Raw genomic sequence first — 18,108 nt, 5'->3', positions numbered from 1 at the left:
CTCATGAGACCTATATGTTTATTTGGCTCCTCAGTTTAGTTCTGGAAAGTTTTTTGTTGTGTTGTTGTGACTTTCTAGAAAAGTGCTTTACCACTGCTCTCCTGTGCAGATATTTCTTAGGGAGAATCATAGGCATTTATCTGAACCAGGTAAATTGTCCCCAGGAAACACCTTGTTTGGTTGTCATTCTTTGTGTGGTTGGTATCGGGTGACTTATCCTTTACTTCCTGTCCTAGTTTATATCATTCCTGGCTTATGTGTCACTACAGAGAACTACACCCTGTGGATGGCTTTCCTTCATCACGTGTTTGAAAAGCACCCAGGTTGGACTGTTCTGTAGAATAACCCAACAGTGCAGTCTGAGCTGTGTGCTCAGCAGCCGTTTTTGGTTCACGGAAAATGCAGTGCTCCTTGGTCCCTATAGGAAAAAGCTAAAAAGAGACCAGGGCTCGAGCAAAGCTTTGTCCTTCCCCTGCAGCAGGGCCTCATTCAGAGTCGGACTACATCAAAGAATGTGATTGTGTCGGTACAAGTGCTAACACAGAGGTGGAGCAGGAACACTTACATTAAAAAAAAGTTTTTAACTTTTTTGGTTTTTCGAGACAGGGTTTCTCTGTGTAGTCTTGGTTGTCCTGGAACTCACTCTGTAGACAAGACTGGCCTCAAACTCCCAATCCACCCATCTCTGCCTCCCAAATGCTGGGCTTAAAGGCGTCTGCCGCCGCCGCCGCCGCCACCACCACCACCACCTGGATAAAAAGTATCCTAAGATGAAGTCACCCAGCCTGTTACATATGACAGAATCACCGAAACACACCCAACAGCTCTCTGACATTGACTTGTTTTTCCAATTTTTCTCCTTTGTTCTTCCAATTTTTCTCCTTTGTTCTCCTGGGGAAACAGTGGAATTTGAACTCCGGAGGGAAATCAAGAGGCTCCAGGAATATAGGACAGCAGGCATTACCAATTTTTGTAGTAAGTATGCTTCCCTACCTACAGTATCAAAGTGCCAGTGATTTGCAGATACAAAAGGGAACCTCTGAGGTCTTGAAAACTTTTAAAAAAAAAAAAAAAAAAAAAAAAAAAAAAAAAACCTCTTCAGATGAGTTTTCAGACTTCCTACTAAAGTTTCATCTGTTCAGTTCCTATAAATATCATTCGTTTATCACGACAAAATAAAAGTTACGGCACACAGCGAAAAGAAACACTGCTTTAGAATTGGGGGTCTGCTGTGGCTCTTTAAAAAAGTCTTAGCCAGGCATGGTAGCTCACATTTTTAGTCCCAGCACTGGGGAGGCAGAGGCAGGCAGATCACTGTGAGTTTGGGGCCAGCCTGGTCTGTATAATATACTCTAGGCCAGCCTGGACTACAGAGTGAGACCCTTTCTACACGTACACATACGTGGGAGTGAGGTGGGGTGGGATATGATTCTTATGTTTCAGGTTTTAACCTCAGCTCAGCCTTTTATTTAACAAAGAAATCACGAGCCAGTTTAGAGAGATTAAAGAACCAGTCGGTGGTGGCTCATGCCTTTAATTCCAGCACACAGGAGGCAGACAGTTATCTGAGTTCAAGGGCAGCCAGGGCTACACAGAGAAACCATGGTGGGGAGAGGGATGAGAAAAAAGAGATTAAAGAGCTAGTTAATAGAAGAGCCAGGTCGTAAGGAAAGGCTCTGACTAGGCAGCATAGGCCTGGGGGTGTCCTTCAGCATTAGAATCAGTGAAAGCCACTGGCGTGGTAGTCTAAAGTCTGTGTGCCTTTACTGATGTATAGAAGACACTAGGTAACTCTTCTGTTGCACAAGATGCATTGTGTGCACTTTGATAACTCAGTCTGGTTGCCTTGTATTGCTCTCTGTGCCTCCATAAAAGAGAGGAAAGCTGTAGTACAAAGAGGGCTTTTCTGTTTTTGGAATTGGTTTTGATGGAAGAATATATGTCCTCATATGTCTTCAGGTACCATATAGCTGATGTAGAGGTAGTAAGTAGTACAGCACTATCTTAGGATGTTCAGAGTCCTGGGTCAACTCCACACACAAATGAAAAAAGTAGAACAGGAACCAGATAGGACCTATTTCAGACTCCGACATACACTTGACTCCTGAGGAAAGAGATATGAGAGCAGTTTTGCAAAGAAAACCTGAAGTGGCCAATGTTGGCTGAGCTCAGTTAGCAGGCCCTCTGGCTCTGCTGTGTCGTCTTTGAAGTCAGGTGTCTTCTACCCCTCCAGGTGCCAGGACATACGATCACCTGAAGAAGACTAGAGAGGAGGAGCGCCTTAAACGCACCATGCTCTCAGAAGTTCTCCAGTACATCCAGGACAGCAGTGCGTGCCAGCAGTGGCTCCGCCGGCAGGCTGACATGTGCGCAGTTAGGGTGGGCCAAAGGAAGCACTCCTGGGATACTTGGGCCTTCACATGTATTTTTGGACACTTTTGTGGGTACTCTGGGTGTGTTAGAATAGTAAGGATTCTTACCAGTCCATCTAGAAACAATATAGAACTGGCAGACTTAAGAAACATAATTGGGCAGGTGGTGGCGCACGCCTTTAATCCCAGCACTCAGGAGTCAGAGGCAGGAGGATCTCTGTGAGTTCGAGGCCAGCCTGGTCTCCAAAGCGAGTTCCAGGACAGGCTCTAAAGTTACAGAGAAACCTTGTCTTAAACAAACAAACCCTTAGCAAAGCAGAGGGAAGTTTTTCTCTTTTCTTTCCTGTACAGTGAGGTGTCCTGTAAAATGTCATGCAGTCTCACTAAAGCTCTTCTTGGGTGACCTTCCTGATAAATGCCCCCAGTCCTATGAGGAGTTTTAGAAATTGCCTTCTTTGATCTGACCTAAGTTTAAATTCCTTTTCTTTGTTTTAGTGATTCTGGGCTGAGTCCTTCTGTTCTGATGGCTTCAAACTCAGGTAATGATTTCTCAGGCTATCGCCACGGGTTTAGTGGGTTTTTTGTCTTGGTTTTTTCGTTTTCAGCACTGGAGAGTGAAGCCAAGGCCTCTCATAGATACTGGACATGTGTATCCTCAGCACTGAGCTATTCCCCAGCCCAGAGCAAGTGTGGACTGTGACACTTACATCTCAAGGGGTGGTGGAGACACAGCGACCCTCCTTTTGTGGAGCATAGTTTTTGGTGGAGTGGCGGTAATCAGCTGTTGGATGGGTTGTGGACACCAGCATGCTTTCGGACTTGATGGTCAGATAGAGAAGGCCCATGTCTTGAGCCGGACTCAGAAGGATGCTCTTTGACTGATGTTTACAGTCAGGACTGGAGTTGTATTTAGGGCAGAGGTGCAGTGTGCTTTGGAGGTGCTGCATGAAGAGCTTTGACAAGAGCAGCAGGTCACCTGCCAAAAACTTGAGGATTTCTTGTAATTAGAGACTTAAGGAATCTCTGCTTCTGAGCTTTACTTCTTTGGAGTGTCCTGTTTTGAGATTAATTGACAGAAAAAGACTAAGCCGATGTGTCTGATGATTCTTGGTGACTGTTGTTTGTGACTAAGTACTTGGGGAGATAATAGTATGAAGTTCCTGAGCCAAAATTGTGGTGTTCTTTGCCAGTCGTCCTCATCACCATTCACCCCTGCCTCATACGACAGTGTTTCTCCTAATGTGAACATCCAGACCACTCACCATAAGGAGCATAGTGGTCTAATGTGACCAAGTTGCCAGTTTACCATTCTTTGTAACAACAAACCTTTGAAATTCTCTCAGTAACACTAGCTATGATGGCACACACCTGTAATCCCAGTACTGGGGAAGATGAGTCAGGAGGATAGAAAGTTCGGGTCCAACCTGGGCTACATAGTGAGACTTTGTCTCGAACAAAACGAAAGTCTCCATATATTCAGGATCTAATAGTGCTCAGATACGGGCACTTAGTGGATAATTGTTTTCCTTTGTTTCAAGTAATTCTTTTTTATTTAAAGATTTATTTTGGGACTGGAGAGATGGCTCAGAGGTTAAGAGCACTGGCTGCTCTTCAGAGGTCCTGAGTTCAATTCCCAGCAACCACATGGTAGCTCACAACCATCTATAATAATATCTGGTGCCCCTCTTCTGGCATACAGACATACATGCAGGCAGAACACTGTACATAATAAATAAATCTTTTAAAAAATATTTTTTTAATGTCTATGCGCCTGAGTTATATGTGTTTGTGCATCACATGCCAGAAGAGGGCATCAGATCCTCTGGAACTGGAGCTATAGACAGTTGTGAGCTGCCTAATTAAGTGCTAGAAGCTGAACCTGGATTCTTTGCAAAAGCAGCAAGTGTTTTTAACCACTGAGCTGTGTCTCCAGCCCCTCAAGTAAGTATTTGATGCCTGAGAGAAGAGAGAGCCTTTTAAAAAGGAGTCACCAAGACAGTGGCATCCAGATTTATTTTGTAAGCTGCTTATTCCAAACCTCCCCCCTTGTTAAACACAGAAATTAAAAAACTTAATACTGGCTATTTAAAACGAGTGTGCAGCTCACCATTTCCTCCCAGACTGGTGTTAGCCTTCCTTCTTTCTCTTTGTGTTAATGTTGAGATTCCTGGCTCCCCTCGATGCTCTTAACTTGCTCTTCAGGCAGTAAAAGATTGGGAGCCCAGCATCTGTGGTTGTAGCCTAGCCTTGGGAGACTTGTGAGGTCGCACATGATTTTATCTCCATTTCTTTCTTTCTTTTTTTTTTTTTTTAATTTATATTTTATGTATGAGTGCTCTGCTTTCTAGCAGAGTGCATCAGATCCTATTATGGATGGTTGTGAGCCACCATGTGGGTGCTGGAAATTGAACTCAGGACCTCTGGAAGAACAGTCAGTGCTCTTAACTGGTGAGCCATCTCTCCAGCCCCTTATCTCCATTTCTAAGCCTTCATTTCTTAGCCCTTTTCATGTCCCCAAGAATCAGGTTTTCCAGAACCACTTGAGTGGTCCCCTCTTCCTTCTGCCTCATTCCAGTGGCTATCCTCACAAAACTTAACCCAGTCTGTCCATCCCCAGCTGAGCACTCTTCCCCAGCATCTGTTCAGAATAAAACCAGGAGCAAGTGAGATGGTCCAGCAGATAAAGGTACTTGCTATGCAAGGCTGGCAACCTGGGTTCTATCCCTGGATCCCTGGAAAAGCTAGGTCAGGAGGGCACTGACACCACCCAGCTGTCATCTGACCTTCACATCTGGCCTGTGCACCACACACTTACATCATCATCATCCACTAAAGGAAAAAGCTCTTGTGCATTAGTCTTTATACACTGGTCTGGCCTGGCAAGTCCGGTGCTGCCTCCTGTTTGGGTTTCTTTCTCAGATAGGAAGTTGACACTGGTCCCTGCTTTGCCATAAAGCAAATATGGCATTTGGCTTGTTATTCCAGTGTGGGTCTTTCAGTTAAATGTCACTTCTTTTCAAAGCAAAATAAACAAACAAACAGAGCTTTGGTGGCCTGACTGCCTTTGATCTAAAGGTACATAGTACTTGGTTAATTACCATGTTTGCCTTGTCCTGCTGGAGAGTAGTGACAAGAGAGAATCTCTCTCCTGCAGGATTCCTGTTTCTATTCGTCAGCTGTCCAGGCACATAGAATATAACTTTTCTAAACTGTATGAACATCTAGGCTCCAGAGATTAGAGTCTCCTGTGTGGGAGGAACAGATAGGTTCCTCCACTGTGCTGAGTGGTCATTGATATAAAGGTGTGTATGATCATATTTGTATTTCAACAGAGCAAAGAGCACACAGATTGTTATTTTTATTTTCAAATGAATATTGGAATGACTATATTACTTACTTATCTATTGCTATAATAAGACACCTGGACCAAGGCAGCTTCTACAAAAAAGCATTTAACAGGGCAGAGAGTTAGAGTTCATGATCCAGAGCAAAGGCATGGCAATAGGAACAGCGGAGGGCTGTCATCTTGATCTGCCATCAGGGATTAGAGAGCACGCTGGTCATGGTGGGAGGCTCTTGAAACCTCAAAAGTCCATGCCCCGCCCCTATCTCTGTCAAGGCCACACCTCCTGATCCTTCCCAAATAATCCCACCAATTGGGGACCAAGCATTTAAATATCAGCCAAGCGGGCTGTTCTCAATCAAACCACCACAGTGACCAAGCTGCTAGCTAAACCAGCCTAAGGGAGTGGGCTAGGCTTTCTGTTTTACACTTGAGCAGTTACACCTCTGTGAAACTCTTGTTCTTTTGTGTCTGTGTCCATAGGAAGACGAAGTGCACCACCCTTGAACCTCACCGGCCTCCCTGGTACAGAGAAACTCAATGAAAAAGAGAAGGAGGTAATGAAAGGGAGGGACCTCAGGCAGGAGGGCTGATTAATTCATGGAGTTGTTATTACAGTCCATTGCAACATCAAACCTATTTTACCGCACTTGTCTGACATGCAGAGCTCTTGTCTGAGAAGTCTAGAAGCTAAAGAGCTAACTTTGGCGAGCACCAGAAAATTCCTTTTATCTCGAAGCTACCTTTCCCCTTTTAGAGAGAAGTGCATGCAACCGTGTCAATTAAATAATAGCAGTGGCTGTCATTTGTGGAGCATTTATGTGGCACACTCCACTTGATGCTTTATGTAAGTGAGACTTTCTGTAGGCCTAAAGTAGCTCTGACATGAAAATAGAAGTCTCCTGTAAGGGAAGTTCTGCACTCACCCCAGCAATGGAACCGTCACTTAAAATGGTTTGTGATTGTCTCCACAGCCTGTTGATCAGCATAAGGAACATAATTCAATGTCATACACAGTTGCACATTTTTTTTTATTTTTGAGACAGGGTCTCACTATGTAACACTGACTGGCCTGGAACTAAATCCCTGTGTAGTGCTACTTGCTTCAGACTGCCTCTCAGGTGCGCGCGTGCGCGCGCGCACACACACACACACACACACACACACACGCACACACACACACACAAACACACGATTGTAAAAAGGACTGTGACCTTCTTTACATTGTAACCACTGGACTGTCTGTTGCTTTTGTCTGTTTCTAACATCTCAATCTGCACATCTAGTTAGGTGGGGTAGAGACCTAATTCTAGCACTTGAGAGCCTGAGATGGGCGAGACTGTGAGATCGGCCTAGGCCACACAGTGAAGAGGCTATCTCAGAACAAATGAAAGTCTACTTGGGTGGTACTCCATGTAATCCCAATTCTTGGGAGGTGGAGGCAGGAGGATCAGGAGTTCAGGCACAGCCGCAGCTGTCAGCTATCTAGGGAGTTCAGAGGCAGCCTGGGTGAGCTACAAGAGACCCTGTCTCAAAAAACCAAATCAATCAAAACAACCAAGTGTAACAAAAGAGCTCATCGTGTTCTTTTGCAGTTCCCAGTGTCTGTCTCTCCCGTCTGTTGGTCCATAGCATCAGTTCACATCAGACAGTAAGAAGTCACAGTGCAGGGACCTGTATTAGCCTTTTATCCATCAGAAAAAAATAACATTTCTTTTAGGGTGTGTGTTGGAAGTGTGTGTTGAAGAAAGTCACAGACCAGTTTCTCAGTGTTGTGTGTTGAATGGTGTGGAATTCCAAACATTTTTTATTGCTTACCCATATGATGAGGACTCAGACTGCTCCTTGCTGATAATGGCAGGTGAGCTGAACTGAATCTACTTTCTGCATTAGCAGTAAAGGCAGCCTCCTCCCCATAGGAGGAGTTGAAAAAAGCAGAGGCTACTCTCTTCTGCCAGTACCAACACTGTGATCTACACTTGGGAATCCAGGCACCTGCAATGCCACCTCCCCTCAATGCCCAGATGTGCTCTGTGTCATTTCCCTGGCTAGTGTCAGAATGGCGCTGGGCATCAACCCCAGGTATTTAGCACTCAATTCCTGGGCAAGCATGGCAGCTCCTGGGGACAGGTATTTGTTCCCTAACTGAAGTAGACCCTTGAGCCAGCCTTCACTTGCTGAAGGCTCTCCTTGCTGATACCACACCTGCCTTTTTCTTCCTGAGTGTCTGTTTCCAGAGAGGAAGTGGAATGTGGTCCAGCCACTCAACAGCTTCCATAAATAGTTGGAGGTTGATGTCACTTTTTAAAAAAAATACACTTTATTTTGGGTATGTGGGCGAGGGGGGTGGGGGGCACGTGTATGCCACAGTATGATGTGGAGGTCAGAAGACAATTTCAAGAAGTTAGTTTTCTCTTTTAACCATGTGGGTCCCAGGGACCAAACTTGGCTTGTCAAGTCTTGGTGGCAAATGCCTTTACCTGCTGAACCATCTCTCCAGCCCCCCTTTTTTTCTTTGGGGTTGCTATACCTTCAGGATTAAACTGTGAGCATGACAGATGCTAATGCTCATTGAATTTGTTGTGTCTTCCAGCTCTGTCAGGTGGTGCGGTTGGTACCTGGAGCCTATTTAGAGTATAAGTCCGCTCTGTTGAATGAGTGTAACAAGCAAGGAGGCTTGAGACTGGCGCAGGCGAGAGCACTCATCAAGATAGACGTGAACAAGACCCGGAAGATCTATGACTTCCTCATCCGAGAAGGGTACATCACTAAAGCCTGAGGCTGCAGGCAGTGCAGACCACAAGTGTGGAACCTGGTGGGTCAGAGGACAGTGTCCACACTCTGGAGACTTGGGTTTGAGGTGGAGTCTTACTGTGAAAAGAAGGAAAGACACAGGGACTCTTGAGTGCATCGATTCCTTTCTTCTCTGCCTGCTGCAAAGTGCTCCTGTTGTGGGAATAGTGATGCAGAGTGTGTGCTCGCCAAGTTATTATTAAACATGAGTGGGCATTCATTCCTAGCACCTCTTGTAACTCAAACAAGAACCATAGTACCTCACATCATGGCTTTGATGAAAATAGAACCAAACTAAGCCACAGCATTTCATCCCAGGAGTCCAGCTCGGATCCCTGCACTTGAGAGTGAAGCTCGCTGACTCTCTCTCTGCCTTCCCATCTTGCAGACAGATTTTAAATGAAGAGGTGGGTTTTTAAAGCACAGGAAAGCCTTTTCTTTCAAGGGTTTTTTTTTTTTTTAAGCTGACATCTTAGTTTGTGAGATGAAGAGGTGGAAATCTCCCCCATGATGGTCTGTCTCAAGCTGCATTTTTAACTTTAATGTCTGGGTTTGTACTTTGCAGTCTGGCTGTCTGATCTGCAGTAGACTCTTGAGGAGGTGGCACCGGATATAAAATGTCTCTGTTATTTTTAGAATTAATGGATTAAAATGTTTTGCTATTTAATTTGTGGGTGTGTCAGATATTCTGGTAACTAAAGCACACTTGGGTTGTTGGATGCTCGCCTCAACACGCTGTACTGTCGCTGCTTACACGTGTGTCCTGCCTGTGTCCTGGTCTCACCTTGTCACCCTGGGTTTCCCAGAATACCAAGCCCATGAGGATGGAGATGATGCACCTAACCCAGCTTTGCTTCAATACAGACCTGAACCTAATCTCTCAGTGGTGAAAGGCTGGCCTGCTATAAAAGCTGCTTTTCAAACACAAGTAAAGCCGCTTCATATGGACTCACTGGCTGTGAGGATGAGTAGTTCCACCACATCTGAAACATGATCCTCAAGTCTTCAGCAAAATCAAAAGCCACACTCACAGTCATGGTTATCTCATGTCTGTGGTAAGCAGAGTTGCAGGTAGGAATAACTTTTAGAATCTGCACAAATCACCTCCAATAGCTAATTCTTTCATTCCTTTAACATTCAAGCACCCGGTTAGGATGTGCTTTGTTGGAACTACATATTCAGACTTGTAACTGACAGAAATGTGTTTGCAACGTGCTAATGGGTATGCAGAGAATGAGAAAATAATACAGTTTTTAAAATCCACACAGGCAGGGCAGGTAGCATGACTGTCACGTGTGCATGTGGGGTCAGAGGACCACTCTCTGGTGTCAGTCCTTTCCTTCCACCATGGGTTCTGAGGATCAAGCAGGTCATCAGGATGATGCATTGAGCACTTCTGGCTGAGCATCCTGCTGGACGAAAAAGAACACTGGGTCTGGGGTAGTCCAACAATGTCCCTGCTTCAAAAAGGACAACCTTTTGTCTTACTGGGCTTTTTGTTTGTTCTTTACTTTTTTTTTTTTTTTTTTTTTTTTTGAAGGAGGAAGAAAGAGAACATGAAATTGGGTAGGTAGGGAGGTAGACAGGATCTGGGGGTGTTTGGAGGAGGAGAAATAATGGTCAAAATATTTGAAAAATTTTTTGATTTTAAAAAGGGGGGCAACTTGTAGAAATGGTTTCCTTTCTTTAGTAGGCATTCTTAGAAAATGCATTTTTTTTTTTTTATCACCAACAACAACACTGGTTGGTCATAAACAGATTCCATCCCACCGTGAAAGGTAATCGCTGTTCTGAGACCGGTAGACTTCAGTGTTTGGTAGTATTTGTGGTGGTGTGAAGGGTTTTAATCTTGATTAAGGAAAGCTTCCTGGGGAGAAGAGGGCTTTTGAGGCAGAGATGAAAATCAAAAGGAGGTGGGGAAATGGCAGATGGAAGTGGGAACTGTTCTAGACAGGGAGGGTGGAGGATGCTGTGTGGGTAGCAGTGGGTGTAAGGAAAACGGCCAAGAGATCTGGCTAGGACACAAGGGGCAGCTGTGGCCGGCCCAGACTGGAGGATGGTAGGACAGACTGAGCTGGGAAGCAACCGAAGGCTGGAAAGCAATTGAGGATCAGTAGACATGGTGGGAAATAGTGAGGGGAAGAGAAAGCTATCGTGGCCCATCCCTAGACTTTAGGAAGTAGGGTTACTGTTGCTTTGATGAATCCGGCTTTGTCCAATTTTCAAAGGTCTAGCCTTATTTTGAGCAAGGAATTGTTTGCTTGCTTGCTTTGGAGGGGGTGGGATGGGGAGTTTGTTTTTGTTTTTTATCTTGAGACATGGTCTTACTATGTAGCCCAGGCTGGTCTCAAACCTGTAATCCTTTTGCGTCCTTTGCCTGGGTACTGGGATTACAGGTGTCTGCCTCCATGCCCATGTCGATGACTTTTTCCCCAGGGAACTGTAGTGGAACAGGCCATGCTCTTGCCTGGCAAGTGCTGCAACCCTGTCCAGGAGTCCGTTGAGAGGAGTCACTGCAGCATCTTTTTCATTTATTTTAGAACAGCACTTACCGAATTTGATATGGCTGTCTTTATTTCCATCTATATTCTTAACACCTAGACCAAGGCTACCTAGTACCAGCAAGAGGCTTTTCATGTACAATGCATGCTTCTCTGCAGCCACATAGGGTTGGCTGAAAGCCAGCTACACTGGTACAGAAAAGAGTTGACTCTCCCAAATTCCAACCCCCCTGCTTCTGCCACCCAAATACTGGGATCACAGTTGTGATCCACTGTGCCTGCTCATCCATCTGTTTTAAAGGACGCCATTGAAGAAAATACCTTCAAGATACATACTATGTTCACAAAATACACAAAAACCAGTTATACAACTTGTGATATGCATGGCTTTTTAGGTTTGAATTGCTAATCTGTATGTGTTGTTTTCCTGATGTTGTACTTAGCCACAGGTAGATAGCCTCTATCAGATCACCCCAAAAAGAACCATTTCTGGTATAACAGTACACTGTCATGTCTGTGGCCTAGCTAAGATAAAAGGTTTTTTGTTTTTTTTTTTTAACTGGGACATCAGCCCTTTGAAATGTTAAGGAAATTGAGCAGGATCTTAGTAAAGTAGGATCAGAGCAGCCTGGATAATCAGTCATTGGAACATAGAACTTAGTTGGGGAATGCCATACAAAAGTGAAGAGTAGCTGGGTGGTGGTGCACGACTTTAGTCCCAACACTCTGGAGGCAGAGGCAGGCAGATCTCTGAGTTCCAGGCCAGCCTGATCTACAGAGCGAATTCCAGAATAGCCAGAGCTACACAGAAAAACCCTGTCTTGAAAGACAAAATGAGAGAGACAGAGAGAGAGAGTGTAGTAATACCTATAATCCAGCACCCAGGAGACAGAGGCAGGAGGATTGCTGCAACTTTGAGGCCAACTTGGTTTTCATAGTTTCCCTGTGTAATGGCAGGGAAGTTCTTGTCTGTTGTCTCAGCTTCCAGTGTTAGATGTTCTGCGGTGGAAGTGTACTAACTGACTATTGATTTCATTGACCAAGCATCCCACTCAGTGACAGAGATATTTGCAGGAAAGATGAATGTTTTGCATCAGACATTAAAACATTAAAATTCCTTCCTTGAGTTTCTTGTTACACAAGCATCGTGTTTCTAGGCCCCTTTCCCTTTTGAGAATAGGAATGAACAATATACAGCTAAGAATACAGTGATTCCTAAAAGCTTTAAAATCCAATACAAAAACAAAAACAATCCAACAGATGTAGCCTTGAAAGTCACTGAACTGGGCTTGTATTTGATAACCCTGTGGTTTGCCAGCCCACACTTGTCCTGTGTCCTTTAGGGTCAGCTAATTGAGTCCAATGCACTTGATTTTCTACTTCAGAATACAGGTGGTAGATGTCTTTGGCATCAGACTCAGGTGTTCGGTTGAATTAATCTTGCATGCTTTACCAGACAAACCTTTTCAGTTTGTATTATTCAGGACCTTCCATGGTCTGAGGTCTTGGCTCACTGATATGCCTTGGTCCACAGTTAAAATCGGCATCTTAGGAAGTGTGAGAAGAAGATGCCGTGGGGCTGGAGATGGAGCTTAGTTGGTGGAATGTTTGCCTGGCACGCATCAGTCCGCTGAGTTCAGTTCCCAGCATAACTGGAGGAGTGGTGCACATGTGTAATTTTCAAGATTCAGGAGGTAGAGGTAGCATCAGAAGTTCAAGGTCAATCTTTCTTTTTTGTTTTGTTTTTCAAGACAGGGTTTCTCTGTGTAGCTTTGGAGCTTGTCCTGGAACACACTCTGTAGACAGGCTGGCCTAGAACACAGAGATTCGCCTGTTTCTGCCTCTGCCTCCCAAGTGCCGAGATTAAAGGCATATGCCACCACTGCCCGGCTTCAAGGTCAATCTTGAGCTACATATGCAGTTAAAGGCCAGCCTGAGCTACATAAAACCCCATCTCCAAAAAAAGAAAAACCAGCACATGAAGACTGGGGAGATGACTGATTTGGTAAAGTGCTTGCATGGATAAGGACCTGAATTTGGATCTCCAGCATCCACATAAAACGATAGGTGCAGCCACGTGAGCCTGTAATCTCGGTGTTGGGAAAGCAGAGGAGGATCCAGGGAGGCTTGCTGGCCAATGGATTTAGCCAGGTGGGTGAGCTCCAGCTTCATTGAGAGACTCTCAGAAATAGGGTAGGGAGCAAAAAACAAGGTGAAGGCACTCTGGTCTCTGCATGCTCCTGTGCACACATGTACACACATTTAAACCAATCCTTCCTTAAAACACTGGAACACCGTCATCTTTGGCAGGCTGACAGCCAAGTTCCAGCTCATGACTCGTCTAATGTTTCTCCTTGGAGGGTTGTGCTGAGTACGTTCCCCTCCCGTTTCTGAGTAATCAGTTTTCTCACTGAACAACAGAAAACTATTGATTTGCTTCCTGTTACCACCCTGTGTTTAGGAAATTCCTTTAAAACAAAAACAACAAAAAGTACTTTAAGAAGAAAAGCCGTGATGAATTGTAGGCAGTGGAAGTTAGTGTGTGCAATCATTATCACCTGTGTGTCAACTGACTGACCTGCTCGGAAGTCTGTTTTTGTGGTAGTCTTTTGTAATAATCTTAGAGAGTTGTCAGAGTGAAATGGGCAGTTTCCAGCCACAACCCTAAAAGCCGGGCGGTGGTGGCGCACGCCTTTGATCCCAGCACTCAGGAGGCAGAGGCAGGTGGATCTCTGTGAGTTCCAGGCCAGCCTGGGCTACAGAGTGAGTTCCAGGAAAGGCACAAAGGTACACAGAGAAACCCTGTCTTGAAAAACAAACAAACAAACAAACAAACACACACACACACACACACACAAAAAAAAAACCTATCAAAAGCAATTGAATTGAAACATTCAGAAAGGCCTTGATAAGCCCAGCTCCAGGGAACGAAGAGCCTTGGCAATGGACTAAGTTTCAACAACAAGATGGGATAGACAGCAAGATAATCATGAGGATCTGCTGCTTGTCCTGGAGAGGTGAGCATTAGCTTCTCCACCTGTTTCTACTTTTATCCCCGTTACAAGCCTTCTCTTCACCAAGGCAAGCTGCAGCAAATAAAGCCAGCCAGGCTGCCAGACCCAGTAGTCACTCATCTACCATCCAGCCACAGATAGCTAAGCAATGTCAGCTTCAGCTGGCTTCTCACCCCAACAAGAACATCTTTGCCAGGTTCTGGTCATGCAGAGCTTCAGATTGAGGATGCCTGCCAGCTCTAAGTCAAGGTATGGGTTTTAACTTCATGAACCAAAGCAAAAACAGCTTTTCAAAGTCTCCCAGGAGCGCCTCCGCCCCCAACAACTGCAGAAAGAAGGCGTTTGTGGGAGAGGAGGAGAGCTATAGACGTCATTGCATCATCCAGATCCCAGCTGTGACCTGGCTCAGAGTTTTCCAGTTAAAAATAACTATGGCTTAGACTTGGGAAGAAAAAAGTAAACTGTTGCATCTCCATGGAAACCGGTGGGGGGGGTGAAGCACTGGATTTCCTGCGCATGTAACAAGATGGGGTGGATGAAGAGGCCGGAAGCCCAGAGGCCCTGTGATGAAAGGTGATACCCCTAATTAGCATCCAGGGTGTAGTCAGACACATCCTCAGGGCTTTGCACGAAGGATCTGTTTACAAGGAAGTATGCATCTTGGGCCTGTTGAAGAAGTGCGTACTGGAGTCTTCCAGCCTTCCTGTAACAGATTTGCTAGTGTTTAGCAAAGCAAAGAGCAGATGAGCAGCACAGTAGGTGTGGTGGAACCATCCCAAAACCTCTGCTGCCCTGCCACTCACGTCCTTCATTTACATATTCAGCAGCTTGAGAGGATACAGATTGTATTTCATAACCGAAGGGGAGTCTCCAGAGCTGACGTGTGCATCTGCTTCTCTTGAGCAGAACCGGGTTTTTCCTCTTCTGGTGTTTTAGGAAATTGTGTAAAGCACCATTAATTATCTTAGATGTCTTTAAAAGGGTGTCTCTTGTGGGGCGTGGTGGTGCACACCTTTTCTCCCCAGTACTAGGGAGGCAGAGGTAGGCAGAAGGCCAGCCTGGTCTACATGACAAGTTCCAAGGTAGCCAGGAGTGCATAGTGAGACCTTCACCCCTCCCCCAGCCAAAAAAAAGAAGAAAAGGAAAACTGTCTCGTACCATTTCTGGTATTCTTACCATTGTAGGTAACTGTTCTTTGGGGCAATCATCTTAGTTTTTCATTCCCCTTTTTTAAAAAAATAATTAAAAATTTTAGATTTATCTATTTTATTATTTTTTGTGTATGATTGTTTTGCCTACATGTATGTATGTATGTGTGCACTTCATGCCTGGTACCAGTGGAATCAGAAGAGGATGTCAGATCTGGAACCGGTGTTATGGATGGTTCTGGGTGTGCTGGGAATTGAACCGGAGTCCTCTGCAAGAACATGTGCTCTTAACCACTCATCCATCTCTCCAGCCCCAACAGTGGTCTTTAAATAAAGAGTTTATACAGTAAATAACAGGAGGAGGGGAATACTGTATACTACTGGCCTTTGGTGAATGTTTTCTTCTTTATCTGGTGTATTGGAAAGATCTGAGCAATAATCTTTGCTTGCTATTGTTTCTTTTTGAGGTACATTCTTTGAGCCTCAAACTTGTTATACTGAAGCTGGCCTTGAACTCCTACCTCTATCTCTCAAGTTCTAGGTGTTAGTTAGGCTGGGATAGCTCAGGACAGAAAAGATTCCTGCTCTTGCTCGCTCGCTCGCTCACTACAGCCCTGCCCACATTGTAAAGCCCTCATTACCCGAATGGCACCAAAAATGCGTTCTGGGAAGAACCAGCTCCCCTCCTGAACTCAAACCAGGACCCTTCCTCTTGCCTGAGACTCTAAGAACCATCCATCTTGGGACACACACCAGACTTCTCTGGCCTGGAGCCCTGGGACTGGTGAACCTCTCCTAAGAGCTGCACCAATAAACCTGAGCTTGTTTGTTGCCAATCTGGTCTGATCTGGTCACTTGGAGTTGTACCTGAGCCTCTCACTAGGATTGCCAACCATTGCTACCATCCATCCCCAGATCCCTTGTTCACTGTCCAGTAATAATATAACCTGAGACCAGATTCTTCACTCTTCAAGTCTGAAGTGTGGCAGGTTTCACAAAGATTAAGTGGGAAAAAGCATATAAGACCACAGGTGAATTCCCTTCCCTTGGAACCTTCGATAGTTTAGCTGCAGTCAAGCAAGAACCGGGATATGATACACTTGTATGGCATAATTCAGATCATGTTAAAATCACTCAGGGTCACACAGGGCACACTGAGGTCTGAAAGATGGAGATACTGAAGCAAATGTGATGTTTTTTCAAGGATGCTGTTTATTTTGGAATCTTGCATTATCACTACAGCCCTAGCATTGGATTGAGGCCAGAGAGTCGGGACAGATTTTTAAATTACCTAGTTTTTCTAGGTAAGTTGTAACGTCCCTCATACTGCCCACAAGAAGCTTGAAAGTTATACAATGGTGTATAGCAGGATTGTAACTGTAAAATAACAGAAAAATCTTAAATAGGAAAAGGCAGAGTGAGCCAGTGGCCTAATGGATAAGGCCTGTGGAGCTGAGGATCCTGGGTTCAAGTCCCAGATTCACAGAGAGATTAGTTTGCTGAGTGTGATGAGGCATGCATTTAAACCCAGCACTTGGGAGACAGAGGCAGGAGAATCTCTGTGAGTTCCAGGACAGCCTGGGCTACATAGTGAGATCTGTCTCAAGAAAAACCAAAAAAGAAAGAAAAAAAAGATAAAGACATACACATATTAATCCTTGTGTTGTTAACTAATGATGGTTGATAATACTCCTTCTTATTTTCCTTTTTATCTTCAGTAATGTAATGTACCTTTATTACTAGAAAAGTGGATTTTGGAGACAATAAAACTCAAAGCCCTTTTATATGTAATAAAACCTATTTAATCTCTATGATAGGTGTGTACAGCTGCTGTCTTACATCTTATGGTATACCACAAGCCTTGGGCAAGCTTCTGTCTACAGGAAATGTGTCTTGAGACTTTGGCCCTGGTAATTCTCGTTTTTTCTACATTCACTAGACGTCTTTCCCAGATACCTGGTCATCACTGTCCTTTTGAAACTTGCCAAAGGCCATGGCTTAGCAAAGGGGATCTGCATCTTTTCAGTAATCAGTGCCATATAATCTGTGATCATAGTTGCCAACAAGCAGCCTTTGAGACACCTGTGAGGCAGGCAACCTCCTGGCACCCTCAAATCAAACTTTGTAGACTGAGAGCCCTGATCATTGCTGTCTCTGTCTCACAGATGACATCAAAGCTGTGCCAATTTGTCAACCAGAGGCAAGGCCATAGAAGATGCAAGCATTCTTTTTTAATTAAAAAATTAGTGTGCGTGTGCTTGAGCACGTGGGTGTTTAGGTGCTTGAGACATTCGGAAGAAGGCACTGAAATAGGGCGTTGACTCCCATGCAGCTGGAATTGCAGGCAGTTGTAAGCCACCCAACGTAGATACTAGGATCAAAGTAGGATTCTTTGGGAGAACAGTATGTATTCCTTTTTTGGGGGGGTGAGGGTGGGGTTCGAGACAGGGTTTCTCTGTGTAGTTTTGGTGCCTTTCCTGGAACTCACACTGTAGACCAGGCTGTCCTCAAACTCACAGAGATCTGCCTGGCTCTGCCTCCCGAGTGCTGGGATTAAAGGTGTGCGCCACCGCTGCTTGGCCATTTCTCCAGCCCGGCAAACATTCTTTTTAAGAGACACATAGAAATCAATCTAAAGAGAAGCCACTGCCCAAGCAACTAAGAATGATTTGGGGAGGGAAGACCTTGGCGTGGAATCAGAGTCAAGTTGTCAGCCTCTGCTCTGTGTCTAGCCAGGTCTCACTCTGAAGACACTGCACTGCTCCAAAGTACCACTTAAGTGGCTGTGGCCAGGAGGACCCAAACCATGGTTGGGCACCTACAACCTGTACTTTTGTAGCAGATGGCTCCTAAAGTAATTGACATCAATAAACACATATTTATAGTCTAGGAAGTGCCAATCCATTTGCTACAGGTAACTATTTAAATTTGAAGTGA

The 18,108-nt window shown here is 44.8% G+C and overlaps 1 protein-coding gene across 3 annotated transcripts in view; it reads left to right on the top strand.

Moving 5' to 3' along the window:
* Positions 1 to 9,175, top strand: part of Tada2a (transcriptional adaptor 2A) — a 47,813-nt gene extending 38,638 nt beyond the window's left edge. For all 3 annotated transcript variants that reach the window (XM_028890513.2, XM_037201537.1, XM_028890512.2), the window contains 5 exons: positions 904 to 975; positions 2,234 to 2,366; positions 2,868 to 2,911; positions 6,199 to 6,272; positions 8,309 to 9,175. In XM_028890513.2, the coding sequence (XP_028746346.1) occupies positions 904 to 975; positions 2,234 to 2,366; positions 2,868 to 2,911; positions 6,199 to 6,272; positions 8,309 to 8,494 (509 nt within the window). In that variant the 3' untranslated portion in view covers positions 8,495 to 9,175. The remainder of the gene's footprint in view (positions 1 to 903; positions 976 to 2,233; positions 2,367 to 2,867; positions 2,912 to 6,198; positions 6,273 to 8,308) is intronic.
* Positions 9,176 to 18,108: the final 8,933 nt, after the last annotated feature.

Source organism: Peromyscus leucopus, chromosome 8b, assembly GCF_004664715.2.
Source record: "Peromyscus leucopus breed LL Stock chromosome 8b, UCI_PerLeu_2.1, whole genome shotgun sequence".
Lineage (NCBI taxonomy): Eukaryota > Metazoa > Chordata > Mammalia > Rodentia > Cricetidae > Peromyscus > Peromyscus leucopus.
The sequence above is the reverse complement of the archived record's forward strand: the minus strand, read 5'-3'. Positions and strand labels throughout refer to the sequence as shown.